General features: G+C 32.6%; 1 protein-coding gene across 8 annotated transcripts in view; it reads right to left on the bottom strand.

The window, feature by feature from the left end:
* The window catches only part of FBXW7 (F-box and WD repeat domain containing 7), a 220833-nt gene that overhangs the window by 13191 nt on the left and 186547 nt on the right, over positions 1-21095 (bottom strand). For 5 of the 8 annotated variants that reach the window (XM_001501304.7, NM_001301271.2, XM_070245804.1 and 2 more), the window contains 3 exon segments: positions 15638-15720; positions 12492-12633; positions 3620-3754 (listed from right to left, as the gene is read on the bottom strand). In XM_001501304.7, the coding sequence (XP_001501354.1) occupies positions 3620-3754; positions 12492-12633; positions 15638-15720 (360 nt within the window). 8 annotated transcript variants of the gene reach the window in all.

Below are 21095 nucleotides of genomic sequence, written 5' to 3'. Positions count from 1 at the left end.
CCAGTCAGTATTCAATTTAACACTACTATTGACAAATGACAGTCAAAAACTTTTTGTGGAATAATTATTTTTGGTCTATCAGAGAAGACCATTCAGTATCACATATAGAAACTGAGTCATTTAAAATAAAAAGGCATAAGTATATTCACTAATCTATGTATATGCATCTCCATACATACAGATATATAAATATACACATACATATGTATCTCAACATTGTATTTTTTTTTAATGGATACTCCATAAGCCGCTTAATTTTAAAATTATCAATTGATCAAAACCTGGGCAAGGTTGCTTAGTGTCAGCTTAACAGTAATGTGATAATAACATATTATTAATCTTCTATGTGAAATTGATATTTAGCACAGAAATTATTAGGCACAAAGTTGTGTTTGTGGAAGAGATGCTATTTAATGCCCAAGATATTTAGAATAGTCATATGAAAAAGTCTATTCTTTACTTTAGTGATCCAGCTAAAGTAGAAATCTAGTAATCTACAGAAACACTAAATGGATCTTAAAGGCTAGAAAACAAATCCAGAGCAGCTTAGATTTCAAAAGTACATCCCAAAATCAACAGGTAAAATTTCCTTCATTACTGCTGATTAGGAGATCTAGCCTAGTGTCTGCTTGCTTTAGACAAATGTAAAGAAACACTCAGGTGCCAAAGAAAGTTGAAGTACTAACTCCACAGGTAACTGGCACACTTTCCTTTAAAATAGCAAAGGCCCTAAGTCAACCATGGACTTCAACTTATTAAATGTTTGTCTATTCCATCAGAACATCTAGGTATTACAGAAAATACACAAGGCAAAATAGAAAAAATGAAAAAGAAAATCAGAACCAGGAAAAATATAAACCAGAAAAGAAGGTTTAAACCAGGGAAAAGTAGAATACACATATGCTGGCAACAATATCTTACGTGGTTTTTGAATTAAACTGCCAAGCAAAGAGGGAACAGCAACTAGTTACACAATTCTTAGATGTATTATGGGGAAGGATATCAGTTCTTCAAAGGAAGCAAGATTTTGTCGTGTGGGGTTCCTTACGAGGGTTAGAGAATGGACATTGTCCCAAACTACATCTCTCCAACACCACAGGAGGGGTTATAGGTTTCTTGCAGCCAAGTGAAATGGTTAGCTAATGCAATTTTCTATTAATTTGTCTTAAAGGTAAAATCTAGATTAGTAATTCTTCCTACAGACTACTTCCACCAGACAGAAGCTCTTAAGCTGAAAATCTATTTTGGATAATTACCTTTTCCTTGCCCAAACTTGTCATTTCGGTGAGAGTTGCTATTTTTTGTTTTTTTTCTATAACTTACATAAAAGATGATTATATTATACTTAAAAGGCAGCTAATACGTTCCTAGAATTGCTCTATTTCAGTGGACTGAACTAGTGAAACGAAAAAGAATAAAGAAAATGTTGACTGACCCTATGTTAAGAATTTAGGTTTCATTCTAGATCATCTACTATATCACTATGTGTTTCTTGGTATTTACTTATAAAATAAGGATAATGCTGTTTATCATAAGCCTCTCATGTGAGGCTAGTGAGATTTTTGTCAATGTATTTGAGATTAATAAACAAATGTTGGTAAAGAGTTTTGAGATCTGTTGAAAGGAATTATAAAAAAATTACAAGTCCATTTCCTGACATGAAGGTAATAATGTTTTAAATAATGAAAGTGCTTAGTCTCCAATAAGATCATGTTAGTTACTTCAAGGACTTAGATCTATACCATTATTTTTCCACATATAAAGTAAAGTACTTTTCAAAACAGGAAACTTTTTTTCTAGTAGTTAAAAACAGGGACACAACTAGAAGGACCCACAACTAAAATATACAACTACGTACTGGGGGGACTTGGGGAGATAAAACCAGAGGAAAAAAAAAAAAAAGATTGGCAACAGTTGTTAGGTGCCAATCTTTACCAAAAAAAACCAGGGAAGATACAGATGATATGCTGAGCCAGGGCTCACTCACTCCTTCTCCTGTCTAGCCTGACTTCTTTTCCCTCAGGCAATCTTTAAAAGAACACTTAATCCAAGAAAATTTGTATTGCATTTACCCTGTTATTGATAATTTGTGATTAATTCTTAGACTCTTAAAAATATTTTTATATTTTTCTAATTTTAAATCACATTTTTGTGTGTTAAGAAGCTACTGTGGAAATCCAAATAGAGCAAAAACAAAACAAAACACTTACCATTTTTCGAGATAAGGGGACAAACTAGAGAAAGTCTATATTTTAACAAAAATACTACCTTCTAAATATCAAGGGAAATCATGAAGAATATATCAAAGGCAAATAAATTCACTTTCAGTCAAATGCTTATAAGTGCTTCCTATTATTAACGTCTTTCTGGAAGCAAAGAGAGCTTATGTCACTTTCATAAGCCAAATCTATTCAAAGGGTTCAGTTTTAGAATGAGCCAGCAAGAATAAAAAAATTTTTTCTGGGACAACGTCATTTTTAAAATCATCCTAAAGAAAAAACATTTCAGGAAAAGAGTTTTTTTTGCTTTGCTTTTTCCCAGAGTCATGCTTAGTTTTATACATTAAATATGATGAAACTATTTTATTCACATTCAATGAGAAATTATTACTCAGACTGTCTTTAATACCCTTAGGATATTTAGAATGGTTATCTGAAAAAAAATCAACTTTTCTTTGCAAATTTGAAATTTTAGGATCATTTGCAATGGTATTATATATCATCTTCTAAACTCACAAATAATTAGTAGCAAATATATAATTTGTGAAAATATAAATCATAGTAACATTGATTATTTAATGTTACATTATTTCTGTTTGCTGACAAAACGAAACTATGCAGCCTATAACATCAATAAAAGAACTACATCTAAAATATGCCTCATTTATACAGTCAAGAATGCCCATACAATCACAATCATTCTATGATAAAAAATCATAGATCTTTTATTTTATATAAAGATATAAAAACAAAAGGGCATAAATAATTTCAAGAGAAATGCTATCATAATGTAACTGTAATGGGAAATCTGTGCTTACGGATGTGTATGTGTAATGGGGGCAAGAAGGGGGATGATTAGTAGGAAAAGATATACATGTGTAATTCATTATATTTCAAAATAATTACACAACATAAGTTACAGAGAACTACAATTCAATATCATAAAAATTTGAACTACAATTCAATCATAAAACTATAGTCTCTAAGGGATTTAGGATAAAGAAACAACAAAATAAGAAACAATTACTATATTAATAAAATCAGAATTAAAAAAGAAATCTAATTCCATAATGAATATATCAAGACAAATAAACGGTCTTCAAACAACTTGGGAAAAAAATCTTGGTATAGACAATCAAATTAATGAAACTCAATAGCTTATTCTCATATATGACTTATTCCAGTGGTGGGAAAAGTCATTTAGTCCATAAGTATACTTTAATCTGAAAATTATATTAAGTCACGACAGCTTGTCATTTACAGCCCTCTTCAACACTAATTAAGAGTGTTAAACTGACAAAACTGAATACCATAATTAGCATGACAATGTTTAAAGGTGGTAGCTGTTGAGTAATGTTTTCAAATACCACCCAATGAAGAATACAACTGATAATGCTTACCTCTTTAGGGAGCAAGGAAATGAAGTCTCGTTGAAACTGGGGTTCTATCACTTGCATCATATGTTTTACTTGGGTTGGTTCACAACTATCAATAAGTTCATCTAAAGCAAGCAATTTTTCTGGTCCACTCCAGCTCTATCAAAGAGGAATTAGAAATTTTCATTATTTTAATAGATGTCTCAAATTATGAATTCATAAAGGAAAATCCACATCTACAGACAACATAAAAGGTGGCTGCTTATGCTGACATTTTCTCCAGAAGGCACTGAAGTGATAATCATTTAGCCTCATCAAGCTTACTAGCTACCTTTATTTTGTAAAAGCTTTAAAAAATGTCATGCTTTTGATAGAAAAATATTTTTGCACTACATTACAATTGTTACATGTTCATCTACCACCAAGATACTGGTTGAATTTTGGGGAAACCAAAATTTTATTCAGAAACATCAATTTCGGTTACTGTGTAAATAGGGGATTTTGACAGATGATTTTCCTTTCTCTTCATTCTTTCTAGTGGGCATCGTAAAACGTGATGGTTTTAATAAGGCACTCATCTGAGAGTTAGGAGATTGGCAGCATCATTTAGAGAAAAACTAATAACTGGACACACTGCACATCTGATGAGTGTCTTCCACAAATTAAAAGGGCTTTAATTTATGTGAAAATAATTTCAGATAAAAAATAGCAAACAAAAGAAAATACTAGCTAACTTAGTAGCGAAATTCAAATATGAACAAAGACTAAAAGAGGGTAAGAAATATACTATGGAAAAACAAAAACACATACTTATACTTCAAAAATACGAGCTCTTTTAAACCACGCTAGGGGATTATTTAAAATCTTTTTTTTTCCACTGAGGAACACCTGCACAGAAAAGCCATGTGAATAATTTAAAATGTGAGAATTTCCCCTCACAATAATCATGTTAAACATTTAAATAACCTTGTAATACTTAAGTGAAAGAATATCCTTGAGCAGTCTGATTTAAGTACCTTTGTGAATTATTATGTCCATTTTGGAAGTGGGTGAAGAGAGAACAATAGGTGAGGTTTTGAGCTAGAAAGATCTGGATTTTGACATTCCATTTCTTGGTCAAACTAGGAACCTGGATTTTTAACATGTGAAATAGATAATAATTGAAAACTGAGATATATTGAGGATACAGGAAGACTTATTTAGAATACTTTTAAAAGTATTTCTTGAAGTACTCATCCCTTTAGAATCTACAAGGAACTTCATATCTCCTTTCCTATCATGAAGCGTAGATGATGGCAATACTGTCACATATTTCAGTAGTACTTCCATAGCACTTGTCACGTTTTCTCATTTAATGATCACAAAAATCCTCATTTTATCATCAAATAAGATGAAACACAGGCTTGTCCTTAACACATATGTTGTGTTCTTTTCTTTTACTTCTGTATATACACATATCCAGAACATTCTTCTCGAGTACTCACCTTGAATTCTTTTTGGTTAGGGTGAAGATTTATAAATAGAAGTTAAAAATACTCACATATATGTATATGTACACACACGACCAATTAAAAGCAATTAATTTGAAGTTTGATTGTTTTATTCAGTTTCCCTCATGCAGCTTCAAATCCTGGTTCAAAACTTACCTCTTTGACAAAACTTACATTGATCAATCTCCATTCATCTCTGATCATTTAGTATCAATACTGTAAACTCTGATTTACTGATTTATATTTCTCAAAGGATTTGAGGTGGGTTTTTATAATCTGTTGTTCCTCTCCATCTACAGAATAAGGATTCATGGACACTAGTATAAGGACACGCTCATTTTGGGTGATGGATAACTATGCTGACTTGATTCAAATGCAGCTTTAATTAAGTCACTTGATAGGATAATTTTAATGTAAACTTCTTAATCTCCTTTGCATATATGAATACCTGCTTTAAAAATATTTTTGGAAGTACTTATGGTTAAATTTTGATATAAAGATAAAGATATCTTATGCAATCTTCTATAGCAAAAAGACAGTGAAAAACTTTTCAACATATTACTACTCTGTAAACCTTACATATTTATTATATTAAGTTACTATGAATATTTCTAATTTAAAGTAAGATACATGTTTAATGTTTTCTTTCAGTTAATGTACCATTACTGTTTTTTAAAAAGAAAGGAATAGAAAAATATCAATACATGGTATATAACTGCAGATAGATGGAAAAATATCTTTTTATCAAGGATGTTAGGGGATAGGGTGTAGAATGAAAAAAGCCAAAATACAAGATAAATAAATAAGTCAGATCCTAGGTAAATGTTAGGAACTATGTCAAAATTTCTGTGTATTTAAGGCAAAGTCCATGACAAAAATTATGCCTGTATAACAAAATGCTCATAAGACTCTAAATAATATTTTAATTTTGTTTCAAATAATATTTTATTTAACAAGTCAAATAAAATCAAAATTATATCTATTTAAATTATGCATACATTCAGCAGATGTTACTTTGTGACATTTTATTGAAAAGTATACCACTGACAAAGATTAGTAGCATAAGCTGTAAACTACATAGTGAATGAGACTGTTTCCACTGACTATACACAGTCAATGGTCTAATTACTTAAAATCATCTCTTATATGGTTCCAGCAAAGGTCTAGACCGTACAGGTAGCTTTCCTCTCTCCAGCCTGGATTTCTTCTCTGAACTCCAGACCTGTATGTAAAATTGCTTACTCAACATGTATTCTTGGATATGTAATAGAAATTTAGCATGTCAGTGATCTTTCTTTTCAAATATGCATGTCCATAATCCTCCCTATTTCAGCAAAATGTAACTCCATTCTATTAGTCACTCAGGCCAAAAACTCTGGAGTTATCCCTGACACCCTCACTCTCACCCAGAACCTCACAGAACCCAGCTGGTTCTGAGGCATCAGTGAATTCTAAGGCCTTAAACTTCAAAATATATCCAGAATCTGACCATTATTTCACTGTTCTAAGCTGCTGTTATTGTCACCTGGATTATCCCTATGACCTCTTACCCGGTCTCCCAGCTTCCAGTCTTCGCCCTACTCGTTCCATTCTCCATAAACTAGTCAGAGTAGCACTGCTAAAAGTCACTCACTCTTCTGTTTAAAACCCTCTAGTGGCTTCCAACTTCACTCAAAGTAAAAACCAAAGTCTAGGTTGGTCTACAAGGTTCTAATTTCCTATTCCTTTCCTTCTCATTTACTGTGCTTTAGCCACAGACACTCTTTCGTGCCTCAAACACACCAAGCATGCTCTGCTTCAGAGCCTTTTCACCTGGAACATTCTTTTCCTAGATACTCACATGGCTTGCTTCCATACTTCCTTCACTGAGACCTTCTCTGGGCAATCATTCTAAAATTGCAAACCAGTTCCAAACTCCCCAACCCCAACCCGCTCCTGACTACAACGTAATTCTAAGAAAAAGAGTTTTTTGTCTGTTTTGTTCACTACTGTATCTCAGATCCAAAGTAGGGCATAGCACCTGACAGGTGCTCAATAAATATTTGTTGAATAAATGAATGAATTCCCAAAGAGTCAGGAAATATTGCCCCAATGCTATCTCAAAACTCTCTCTAAAGACTGTTTCTAGTCTTCATATTTGAAGGTATCACTAGGACTTGCTTGTCTAGTCTGGTTCCAAATTTTGTATACATACATGGTTTAGCAGCGAGGGAAGTATGTATTAATTTGAAAACCTTGCAGGTAATGACTGTATTAAAACAAAATAACAATAGGCCACATCAGCCTTTAGTGAGGAATAGTGGAAAGAGCATTGAATTGGGGATGAGGAAATCTAACTTTTGGAGGAGACACTGCCACTAATTAGGTTACAATTTAACCTCTGCAGGACTTAGTGTCTTTATCCGCAGAAGTGTTGGATAATTCTGATAATACTTGTTTACTGTTCTGAATATAGTTGTCTTGGACAAGAAAAAAGCATCTTCCTTTGGTCTTTTATGGCAAAGTTATATGGGAATATAGTGAAAGGGATAGAAAAAACATTCCAAATTCTGAAAAGATGAAGAGAAACAAAATTTAATTTTTGGACAAAATTGCAAATGTAAACTTGAAAATTCCCCATGAAAGTGGTATTTTATTTCAGGTAATTAGAGAATACAGGTAGTGGAGAAAAGCAGAAGGAGTACTGAACTGTAATCAGGGGCCCAGGTTTCACCAGTAAACTCACACTGAAAGCACATGGAAGTCGCTTAATTACTCTGAGTCTCAGAGACCCACCCCACCTGTATGACGAGGAGCTTGGTCCAGACCAGTGGTTCCCAAATGCTAGTTGAGGAGTGCAAGAAACACAGTCCTAAAACCCACCATCAAAGAGTCTGACTCAGTAGTGAGGGTGCGACCAAGGACATTTTATGTTTTAGATAAAAAACTCATCTAGTATTGATGCAGGTGATTCACAAACAAGCACTGTTTATTAGGCTGATGGATCCTCAGTTTCCCATTCAGAGTATATTTTATGACTTTGGGCAGGATTATGACTTTGGGCAGTACTGCGTCTGAATTCATGTGGTACAGAAGTAACTTCTCTAGTACCTCCAGTAGATGGTTATCTAGTCTGTTTGAAAAGTTCCAGGATTGGAGCAGTTACTTTCTCCCATTCTACATAGGTCAGCTCTAATCGTTCAGTTCAACTCACACCAAAATCTGACTCAAACAGTACAATCTAGGTTTTGTTTTCTGAAGAAACCATGAATCAGCTTGATTCTACTTTTATATAAAAGTCTTCAAAATGTTAGAAAGATTCAACATTTTCCCTTAGTCTTCTCTGGCTAAATACATGACTTTCTTCAACTCTTCCTCACACAACAGAGTTTCTTGATCATACTGTCTCAAACACAACTGCAAAGTAATACTGAACTCATCTTCTTCTGGCACTATCCTGTTTTAATATTTTATTAACTAGCAAACAAAAAAGATCTAAATAAAATAAATTAGAAAACATGTACAATTTCTAAGAGTTAGCATGAAACTTGATTAAATCCTTCAATAGGGTAGTTTTTATTCCACTTTTAATTTCAAAACACAGAAGTATTTTCTACTTTATCATTTTTAAAAATATTTTGAATATAACAGGTATTTTCAAAGTACATTCATAGTTTTAATGCAATGCAAATATGCTTTGGTTAAAATAATCCTAATAATGCTAAGCTAATAACATTTGTATGAAGCTAGTGTTAATAGCCCCTTTTCAGACCTGAGAAAACTGAGGCTCACAAAGGCTATTTCTTGACTGAGAGGAAACTAACATTTATTGACTCTCTATTATATTTCCAAATATAGCTCTAAGCACATTTACATGTTTTCTCCCTTTTGACAATTTTTAATGTTATATTTATTTTACAGATAATGAAAATAAAGACAAGAGTAGTTACATAGTATCAATTAAATTACCCAGTTATTAAAAGACAAAGCCGGAATATGTGCTAAGGGCTTTTTCTTCTAGGCCATATGTGCTTCTCTTTATATCAGGATGCCTCTGAATATAAATTTCAACATAAGAAAATGTTAATGTTATTGGTATCTTTATCTAGTCTAAAATTTTCAAGTGAAAAACCATGTATTAACACTCAAATGTCATAAACAACAACAAAAAATGACCAATCCTCTCCCCCAAAATTAACAATCTGAAGCATCAATCTGGCTGCCAAAAAAGCATAATCAACGGCTACTGAAAATTCAAACAGTACACAAATTTTGGTTTTTTTGTTTTGTTTTTAATTTGCACTTCTACCTTGCATGGCATTCTGTTTCAATTTCCCTTTATCCAAAATGGTGTATCATTTGTTCTCATTCAATTTATAAATTGAGTACAGAGTACTTTGTCAGAATAGATGGAGCTGGACAAAAACAGTGCTGTATCACTGCCTTAGGAGCAACAGCAGAATAGTAAGGGGATAAGCTCTCTCATTTTGCTTGTTACACAACAGAAAAATCATCATTAAATGCCCCCACAGCATATATGTAGAAATCATGCCAGTTTAATTATCCCTCAACTATACCACATAGGTCAACTCATGACTCCCCCACTTTACTATGAAATTTTCTCTCTCTACAAGTTAGGCATTAAAGCACTGTAAGCCTTTAGGTAAGTGATTCATTGCTAGTTACTTTGGCACCAGCCCTGAAAATTAAGGGCAGCGCACAACAATGAGGCCCTGGGTGTGTCAGAGACAGACGTGGTACTCAAAGGATTAAGCTCCTGATCTACTTGTCTAGTTGACTTTTTGTTGCAAGTAAATTTCTTTGCTACAGAATATTTATCGGACAAAATATATATAGTACTATACCTGCAGGGGTAATTCTACATGCTGTTCCTATCAAATGAGAACAAGTTTTCTTCACCACATCTACTTCTCATGAAAAGCGATCGAATGGGCCCTTTTACAGAACAAAAGCTAGCCTAGTATTTTTCAGTTTATTGAATCTCATTAATTCTAAGAAACTGGGTTTTTGTCTTTTTTCCCCACAATTAGCATTTCTGAAATTGGGATGCATCTAATAATCTATGCTATCTCAGATTTGATGACAGACAGTATGTGGTAACGTGGAGATTTCATTAAGAAAAGCATGCACGAGCTAAACAAGTAAACTTGGTACAAAGGACTACCCAAACACGCTCACTGCAAAACAAAGCACAAATGTCTCCTACTATAGATCAATATTTGAGGGAGTTCTCTTAAAATTGGGAAAAAAGCAAAATAGCTAGCAAAGAGTATTTCGGTACACTAAAACATTGGGAAAAATGGGCCCATACCACATACAAAATAAATCTCACTCTGGACTACTTTCTGATAAAAAATAAAGCTTTCCACATAAAATAAACATTTTGGAGGCTATCTACAATGATGATAAAACTATTGCTAATAGTGTAATTTTCGATCATGTTGGTATTTTCTTATAAAAATGATATGAAATCAGCTTCTGGACTACTCCAAGTGCCATGTGCTCACACTATATGCTGTGCAAGCATGACACACACGCACAGTCCCATCTTCTTGGCTTACTCAGGTGATAAAAATCTTTAAAGTATTCTTTTAGACTGTATAAATGTCTGAGTTCTATTTTCACCTCTTATTGATGGATAGATTTCTTTTTAAAAAGATGTGACAAAAAACTTAGAATTCTGAGGCATGCATAGGAAAAAATTAACTAAAATTAAAAAAAAAATCATGAACCTGAGGTAAAAGAACTGGAAGGTGAGGAAATAATCCGTGGGGAAAAGTAAATTTAATCAACAAATGGCTACGAAAATGAAAAAAGAAGTTCTTTGTAATTACAGTAGTTTATAACGCTATAATAATGGTAAAATACAACTTTCATTCTTCTAACCCATAGATTCTCACCCTCAGCATCGCTGACATTTTGGTCGAGATGACTGTTTGTTATGGAGGCTGTCCTTTGCACTGTTTCCACCCACTAGATGCCAGGCGTGTCCTGCATCCCACCCCCCTCAGTTGTAACAACCAAGGGAAAACCTGCCCCCTGCCGCGAACCGCTGCTATAACCTTTCAGTTAGCGACCAAAAAAAGATTATCTTAGTTTCTCTGAAATCATGTGAAGGGTAGAAAACACTTCTTAAAATCCACTTAAAAGCAACATTGCTTCAAGTGAGTGTTTCAGCTACAGAAGAATAAAATTGGGACATCTATTTAATTTTTGCCCAGGTATTTAAAATATTAAGATTTACATAAACAGACATCTTAAAAATCTGAACTATCAAATAAAGTCACATAAAGTATCTTCTTCTTCAACCATTATTCCCTTAGCCTTCATAAAATACCACCAAACAAGCAGTCAGATGTAAGGAAATACATTCATTTTACATTTTAGCATAGTGGCTAATATCAGAGCTACCTTCACTTTACATAATTTCCATTATTTACTATTTAGAAAGAATAATTAAGCGAGTGTTTAATCCGTACTAAATACTTGATTTATATGCATTATCTCACTAGAAGAAGAGATAAATCAATTTAATATCACTATCACAAGTTATAAAATTCATAATATTCAAGCTTTGCTTGTAGCCAATCTTCTGAGTAAACTCTGAAAGAATTTAAACGCTAGTAAAATGCAGCAATCAGAATTTGGGCTCAATAAGCCACACACAAGCACCGCACTGATGAAAAGGAGCTGCCTCAACTCTTGGAGGTTACCAGGGTAATAGTGATGGTAAGTTACCGACAGTGACTAATCAGCAGAGTCTTACATTACTCCTAAATGCTTAACTTCCAAGCAATGCAGTTTAGAAAACAGATACATTCAGCAACCCCAGAAACCCAAACATGAAGGAGAAAAGGAAGAAAGGTCTTATTATCTAAAAAGCAATAAAAAATGCAAAAGCACACTTACAGAAAATAAGCATCGGACTATCTTAATACACTTAAAAATTAAAATGAGCTCCCTTATTTTTAATAGCATTTTTTATTGAGATATACTTCACATAACATAAAATTCACCATTTAAAATGTACACTTCAGTGGTCCCAGCACACCAATCTTCCTGTTCAACTGTCACCACTATCCAATTCCAGAACACTTCTATCACCCCAAAAGAAATTTAAATTTAAATTTAACCTATTAGCAGTTAGTCCCAAGCTCCCCACCCTCCACTGCCTAGCAATCACTAATCTCCTTTCTGTCTCTATGGACTGGCCTTTTCTGGATATTCCATAAAAATATAATCACACAATAAACGGCCTTTTGTGTCTGGCTTCTTTCACTTAGTATAATGTTTTCAAGGTTCATCCATGGTGTAGCATGTAACAGTTCCTTTTCACGGCTGAATAATCCCTTATTTTTTGCAGCAATTAAGTGAGGCATTTCAAGTACTGTGTTTAGACAAGTCACCTGAAACATTTTCAGCCATTCCTGGAGGCCTGTAGGTGGTTGGACAGATGTAATTCGGCGTCGTTGTTGTCCTTGGCCATTGGCTGCTCTCAGGTCTCCAAACGTTGTTGGTGTTGCTGAACATGGTACAAGCCCAGTAGTACTATAAAAAATACAAGAGTGGAAGCAAAGATAGATATTTATTAAGAATAATGAGCTCTAATTTAATAAGAATGATGATCTGGCATATTCCAAACATCAATCGAATTATTTTTATTTGCTTATTTCCAGAGAGCAAGGCTACACAAAACCTATTCTGCTATTCTTAGAGTAAGTTTCCTCCCTCCCACACAACCACCTGTTATTATCCCAGTAATGCTAATTGCAACCAAATGACAGAAAATCTCTATGGCAAAACTGCAAATTGTTGATACATACAAATAATGTTAAAATACTTCCTTAGAAGACACAGGTTCTACTTCTCTGATGACTGGTCTTCAGTGACATAATTCAATTAAAGTTTAAATTTCCTTTATAAAAAGGAGTGTGAGACTTCTGTTTTAAAAAATTCAGATGTAGAAGTAGCATGTTCAAATGTTTTGAACATTTCACTAGTCACATTATTCCTTAAGTTTGCCCCAGATGCCTTCTAAATTGTTTATAATATTTGTCTATTTCTCTCCCATTTTCTATTTTTATTTATAAAGCTTAGTCTAGACAATATTTGACAGGAACAAGCCTTGATTAGAAATGTATTTACTCAAAACAGGTTAAGTATTGAGAACTTATTATGTGCAAAATTAAATAAAAATGAGATCTAATCACTTTTATCCAATAACAAACTTTCTGACAGTTAAAACAAACAAACCTGAAATTCAGTTCTGCCACTAGTAAAATGAGGGAGTAAGTCTAGATGATCTATCTCTAAAATTGTCCAACTCTCCTAAAAATGACTACTTAATAGGAGAAAAAAAAGTTATAACTATGTTACTAATATAGTAAACTTAACTTTCTAATTTCAATATCTAATTAAATTATTTAAACTCAAGGTAAATACTGAATATTTCTATTTTAGAGACATTTAAAAAAAGGAGCAGGAAGATTCAGTTAACAAAACTACACTTGTAAAACAATCTTCAATTTATTGAGTTATGATAATAAAGTGTTCTAAATCCAAAGAACATACAAATTGTAACCTAATAGTTGAATATCAAGCTCTGATAAGTTACTTATGAAACAACTCCCCCATTCTTTTCTGTCCAGCATATCTCATTATTTTGTTAAAAAATGTATCTCAGTCACTAGATTTTACAGAAAAATCTTCATATGTACCACATTTAAATCTTTTAACATCATACATCTAAGACAATCTCTAACAATCAACAATTAAATCTATTTTTTCTTCTATTAAATTTCAAAGGTAAGCTCTATTTTCTTCTCCAAAACGAAAAAGGATGTGCTTATAACTTAAATTTTCTAATAAAAAATGATGGAGAATCATAGTTTCATCTTATTATTAGAAAAACCTGTCAAAGAAATTTTAAAACATCAAATATATACTGACAATGTCTCCAAAAAGACATGGAAATCAATATGCTGTTTAGTAAGATTATATGTTAAAAGGCTAAAAATAAAATTTTCACCTTTTCAGGTGCTTTCTCAAAATAAAAAGTGAGCAACTAAAGACAAATTTTACTTAAATGTGTTTTGTAGTAAAAATTCAGCATTCGTTTATAAGCTGCTTTAAAAACAACTGAACAATTTAATATGTTTGTCCTGGTATATTAATAGAAGACCAATATGCTTGACATTTTCTATACATTAAAAAAAAAGAGTACATTTTTAACATTAAACTCAACTTTCTCATCCAAGAAATACTTTATCAACACCAGAAGGAAAAAGCAAAAATGAAGTGAATAGTTTCACTTGTCTATCACTCAACATCCTCTCGTGGAAGTGCCAAAAGAGTGAAATTGTCAAAAGGCAAGGGGTTAAGTAAGAGGGAGGGGGACAGTTAACATGGGAAAAATCACACAAAAAGCATTTCCTGAATAACTAAAAGATAGCCTCATTTTTCTCTTCCGTTTCATCTCTGCATTCTTTTCATATAAAACTACTCTAATCATTGTTTCTAAATTTCACAAAAGAGCATTTGAAAGAAATATTTTCCACAACTGAATGAAATAAAAAAAATATAAACTGTTTCCCTGAAAAAAAAAGATGTAATCTGTAACAATGTTCAATCACAAAAACTTAGGTCTGAGCAATGCTAATTTTACTGCATCTTATAGAATAAAAATAACTCTAAATCAAAATATGTAGGGAAAAAAGAAGAAATGTCATCACCATGAAATTCTTATGGCTTCTATAGCTAACTTTCACTCAGTTATTTGAAGAAGTGACAATTATACAAAAAAGACCAAAAAAAGCTCTTAAGATATTTTTTGTCATTTAAATTTTAAAACACCACATTCCAAATGACATCCAAAGGCATTTTTAATTAGCTGGGTAATAGATATTGTGCTTAAGTTAGCCTAATTAGCGTGAGAGTGGGAAAAGTTTTATACTGATGCAAAATCCAAAAATGATGGAATGGTGGAGGAAACAAGACTACAATTGTATTTAGTTGTTATGGAAACTATTCTACTGGTGTAGAAATGTATGTGTTAAAAACATAAGACCTACCAAGCAAATAAAAGGGGATTTCTAACACAGTAATTTCATAAAATAAGATTTAATTAGTAATTGTGAGGTTTATTTCACTGCTAATAAATGTATCTTCAATTTTGCATATATAAATATCCACCCCAGAACAGCTGTTGCTATAGGAACAAGATACATTTGCTCATATGTTCACATTTTAAGATAATTTACTTTTTAGAATTCCTTAAAAATTGTGATTTAAAAATTGTTGATAGAACTTCTGCTTGTGTCTTACTTCAATGTATTAGTAACAAAATATAAAGCTATAATGGTAGTCATTCTTCTCCTTATTTAAAATGATATATTTCCCAATTTTCAGTCATCTCAAAATGTGTTAAACAGTCAACAGTACTAGAGACATTATAGTTCTATGAGAATAAACTGGAAGAAATGCTTTTAGAATCATCAACTCTTTAAAGAAACATGAGAATCATGAGGGAATCAATGATTATACTTCATATTACCTTGTATATTCTGAGACTTTGCATGGTTTCTTTCCCAAAGAAAAAGAGCGGACCTCAGAACCATGGTCCAACTTTCTTTTCATCTATAAGGTAAAACAAATAAGATATGTTTAAAAAAAAAAACACCTGTCCAACTATCAAATCTTAATGTTAGCATCAGTAATATTGAAAAAATTCTTAAATTTTCTTATGCCTACATTAATTAGGCATAATTAATTAATATAGAAAATATATGTTTCATAGTTTCTTCTATTAGTTCTACTTCATTTTACTCTTTACAAGACTGGAAAGGTGAATTTTTCCCCCTAATATTTTGTCCAGAAGAACACTGCATGATGATTTAAAAATTGATATCCATCGTATATACTCCTTGAGAGTAATATACGTTTCACGTTTTCCAGTTTAAGAACCAACATAGTGGAAAATGTCATGTTAATCCACTCAGAAAGAACCATATTTAACATGCCTTCCTTAACTGATCTTCATTTTCCTTTAAAAACGTATTTTAAGAAAGATAAAATACACAACAAAATTCAAAATTTCAAAATCAGAATGGCAGTAACAGTAACTGAATTTAAAATACATATTACTATAAAAGAGTAAAGGGAACAACATAAATAAAATGATCTTGAAAAGTAATTATGAGGCATGAAGCAATGAATATGGGCAATGAGGACAGTAAAAAAGTAAATCTGTAATAAGAGAGAAATCTAGAGATGGTATAATAAAGGTGGGAAAAAAGCCATCAACTGATATTTACACAGACTATAACTCTACTGACAGATACTCACTCAGGACAAAATATCCTAACTTGAAAAGCAACAACAACAAAAAGATTTAAAAAGAAAGAGTTATGCATCTTTGTAGGGTATTTCATTATGCTATATATATGCAATACTGTAAATACATTCAGAATTGCATTTTGTCTACATCAATATTAAAATATTTATTTTTTATACTTCACTAACGGTTAACTGAGGTCATCTAACTATACATATATTATAAAACTAGAAAATAAGATCTGATAAGATTCAACTTTTCCTATTTCAACAACCCCTCTCAGATTTGTGTCTGCTAATTAATCACTGTATTATTGAAAATTACAGGGGGAAAAACCCGAGAGTGATAGATAGCTATCCTCATTTTTCTAATAAGGTGAAAATCCTTGCTTTGCAGCAGTCTTATTTTCTTACCTATTGCCTCACGTGGGAACATCAGCATAACACAGCATGCTACACTATAAATACTAAAGAGAACCAACAAGACTCTAAAAATATTTTTGAACCATACTCTGGATAATATAGACCATGTTTTTATCATAATGAAGAAAGTCTTCCAAAATACAGGGATGATCTTACGATGTTAAGGGCTAGAGGTGAGGGTACGACAAGCTCATCCACAATTTATACCTTAGTTCATGAATACCTACTGGAAAGAAATGGAATTGGTCTTATTTCTACCCTTCAGAAGTTTCTGTACTCATTACATCGTTTTAAAGTGATTCCTCTCAAAGACTATTATTTTCTTTCTTCAAATAATTTTAATAAAAAGCAAAAATAAATATAAAAGCTTTAATACATAGGTAGCCACGTGCTGGCATGTATATAAATTATAGACACACATGTATACATAAACACAAATGTATCCATCGGGAAGGTCAGTCAGTACAGATAACCTTAAAAATCTTGGGTTTTTTTTTAATAACTTCCACAGATTCTTATTTTCAAAATTATTATGAGAAACTTTGATATTCATTCTAATTAAGTTTATAATACTGGTTTTCAGAACTTCCCTGGATATCTTGTAAATACATTGATGCAAATGTCATTTGCCACTAAAAGCAAACTTTATTTCCATCTTAGAAATCCTTCAATGAATAAAAACACCCAAAATACCTATCAGGGGAACAAGTGAGAAAAAATTTTTATCTTTAAAATATTTTATGATATAAAGTACTTTCTGAATGACTATACAAGTCTTTTAAATATTATGTTGTTTACTGAAAATACTGACTTTAGAAGCAAAAATTAATTCTGCAATTTTTCAAGGGGCGCAGAAAGTAAATATGACCTCTTTAAATATAAATCCCAAACATTCTAGAGATTCTACACTTTAAAAAAGTCAACTAAAGAAAAAAGTGATATATATATATATAAGGTATAGAAAAATTAAAGGCAAAAGCTTCACTAAAAGCCAACTAAGGATAGAGTATTTCCATGTCAGCATTTGATGGAGCCACGTTTTTAAAGTCTGAACATATTTCTAGTGAAAAATCCTCAGATTAAAATACACATTTTATTTTAAATTTAAAGCTTTTTACAGCTCACGTTGTCTTTCCATTATTTGCTTACATTCACGATATAAAACAGAATAGCAGACATCCAGCCACCCACCAAAATTAGAGGATACTGCAGCCATCTCTGATGATACAGATTTTCCTTCTCAGGCAGGCACACACACACAATCATACAACACAGGAAGAAAACAGATTACTTACTTTGTAAAAAATCATTTTCAGTGTGCCGTAGAAACCCATATTTTCTGTATTTTTCCCCTTCAGTGATTCTGTGCCCCCGTGTGTCCGGCTGCTTGGCAGTCTCTGACAATATAAACCTTTTTCAGGTAGGTATGTCACAGATTCTAATGTGGACATGCTCAGGCACGTCAGAAAAGGAAGATTAGGGAGCAGAACCGGCAACAAAACTCCACAGTAAAGGCAAACGCAGCTCAGTATCAAACCGCTTCTCGGGACACACATACATACATGCAGCTTGACTGAGGAGAACTCGAGGGAATAATGAGAGAGAACTGAGAAGATTATTGGAGGAGACTATGCCCTGTCAAAGCCTTGACTGAACAGATTCCTCCCTCAGCAGCAGAGGGATCAGATTACATCTTCCCTTGAACACAGAATGGTGCAGTCCAGGATTCAGCAATGCAGACTGCACATCAATTATATGGTGATCCGCTCCAGGGAACCCGTAAGCACACAACGCACTGAACAGAGGGAGGATATGGGCAGCAAATGAGACCGCCCCCACACAACAGCCCCCACTCCCCTCTCAAACTTTCAGGAGATTATTTTTGTATTTTGTAAAACCTGCATTTTCGAAGAGTTTTAAATGGCAAGCATCATTTCCACAAATAAGTCCTTTCAGAAACATTTTGAAAATGGAATATATTTTCATACGGTCCTCCCAACAGAAGCAAAGCAGGCTATTTTCACTAACTGTTATACTATTGCAGTCCTGGCACACACTGATCAGATTTTTCAAGTAGCTTGGATGGTACAAAATGGGCAATCCCAAAGGAATAAATTAAATATTCTTCAGGAGGATTTAAAATAAAGTAAACCACTTTGGAGCATATGGCATTTGCAGAAATTATGTAATAAGCTATATTTCAACCTGTACATTTCTTATATCAAAATTTACTGAAAATATTCCCTATGCTTTTCCATTTCATTCGTTTAAAACATAGTTTCTAAGACAATTACCACATACTTCATCAATCCTTAGTAATCATGAGAATATCTTTTTAAGATTAACAAACTAGCACTAGGTGTATAAAGTTTGGCTGAAAGGTTCTATTTCTCCAAAGGGAGCAAAAGCTGTGCTTACTGGAGAGTCTTACCCTTATTGCTAATGTAATCTTGAATAAACAGGAGGCACTGGATTTCTACTTTCAAAATTCTACTAACAATGTGTATTCCTTATCATTAAAAAGGCATTTTACATAATAACAAAGGTACCAAAGTTTGCCTGAAGGCAATCTTTTTCTTAGAATGACTACTACACAAATCTACATATTTCACCTTGCAACTTGCTACACAACTAGCTTCTGAGGCAATTATGAGATTCTTTGGACTAGAAAGCCCCATTATTAAGGGTCTAGTTAATTAATTCCTACCCTCCCCATTAACATTCTTTATTACAAGTAAACTGTGTGCCCATAGTTATTTAAGTACTTAAAAGAAAGTTTCTTCAGGAAAAAAGAAATATTAGATTTACTACATATTAAAACTCTCTGCTATGGTAATAAATGACTTTTGTTAGGAAAATGGTTTTAAATACTGCATCAAGTAGTATCATAATTTTAAAAATAAATGTTTACCTTTACAACTAAGACATTAAGTCAGTGTAATGTCTTTTACTTTAAAACATAAATGAAAGAAGATAATCTAAAATTTTATGAAGATGTACATCTTGGATCTTCTCCTGGAAATTATAAAGTCTATTATCTTTTTTAAAAATTCCCTACCTGGCTCTTAAATTAATTCTTACCCTCAGAAATGATATGTACATGTACCCAGCAGAAGTTAGTTTTCTAAATAAACAATTAGCTTACTTGAAAGGAAAGTTCATTTGAAAAAGAAATCTCTTTCTCTTAGCAAAAAGAATCCAACTGTTAGGAATGGACCCACAAACCCTTTTGTTGAAGGCTTCAGAGGACTCAGGATTAAAAAAAAGAAAAGGATCCCCTTCCTGGACTCTGTTGTGGGCTATCTGAAGAAATTAATTGTAAAATGAACATCTGAAATTTCATCTAAAATTTGTCAGTGGTAACTAGCTTGTCAGAGGACAAATGGACTACCTGCCAGTCATATAACAGTATATACCTTGACTTCAACTGAAATCATGTCCTATCTTTAGCTGAACTAATCTTTTCAAATAAAGTCTATTCAATGGAGGACACAAACAAACTTTAATAAACCAGGGACATCATCTCAAAACTTAGCATCTTTAAAGAAGCAAATATCTTAATTTTGTATATTCAAAGGAATGTTCTTGTAGTTACATGGCTCCTATGCATGCCTATGAAGTTTCAGGAAAACCTGATCCCCACAAATGTGTTTATATGTAGGTATGTATACTCGTGTTTGTTTGAATAGGCAAAGTATTGACATGGTTCAAAAATCAAAACGATATACAAAAAGCATACATTGAGAACACCTTCCACCACCTCATATCCCCCATCTAGCATGGCTCCCACTTGGTAATGATTTTTATTAGTTTGTTTATCCTTTAAGTCAGAATGTTTATGTTTATAAATCATCATGACGACTTTATGTTCCCAAGTATTTAAACAATCCTCCCTAATATTTTGTTGACAATGTTAATTTAAACTGTGAAGAAAAGAATTTGTCAAGCAAAGCTAGTCAACCAAGTCTCTAACTAGACTTCAAATTAACAGAATAAAATAGATGATTTTCAATATTCTCTGAAGTACTACTAATGAAAATTGTGACCTATTATATTACTTTCATCATAATCTATATATGAACAAACCAGATGAAATCACTCTCACATTCCTATTGCTGGGAGTCTTCGCTAAAACACAGATGTTTAAAACTTTATTCAGAGATTTAAGTTTTTAGTAGTATACTGAAAAAGCCTTTGTGTGTGTATCAATATCTATCTATTTTATCCTATGGTAGACAGAAACATTTTAAAACTGA

Source organism: Equus caballus, chromosome 2, assembly GCF_041296265.1.
Source record: "Equus caballus isolate H_3958 breed thoroughbred chromosome 2, TB-T2T, whole genome shotgun sequence".
NCBI classification, from domain to species: Eukaryota; Metazoa; Chordata; class Mammalia; order Perissodactyla; family Equidae; genus Equus; species Equus caballus.
The sequence above is the reverse complement of the archived record's forward strand: the minus strand, read 5'-3'. Positions and strand labels throughout refer to the sequence as shown.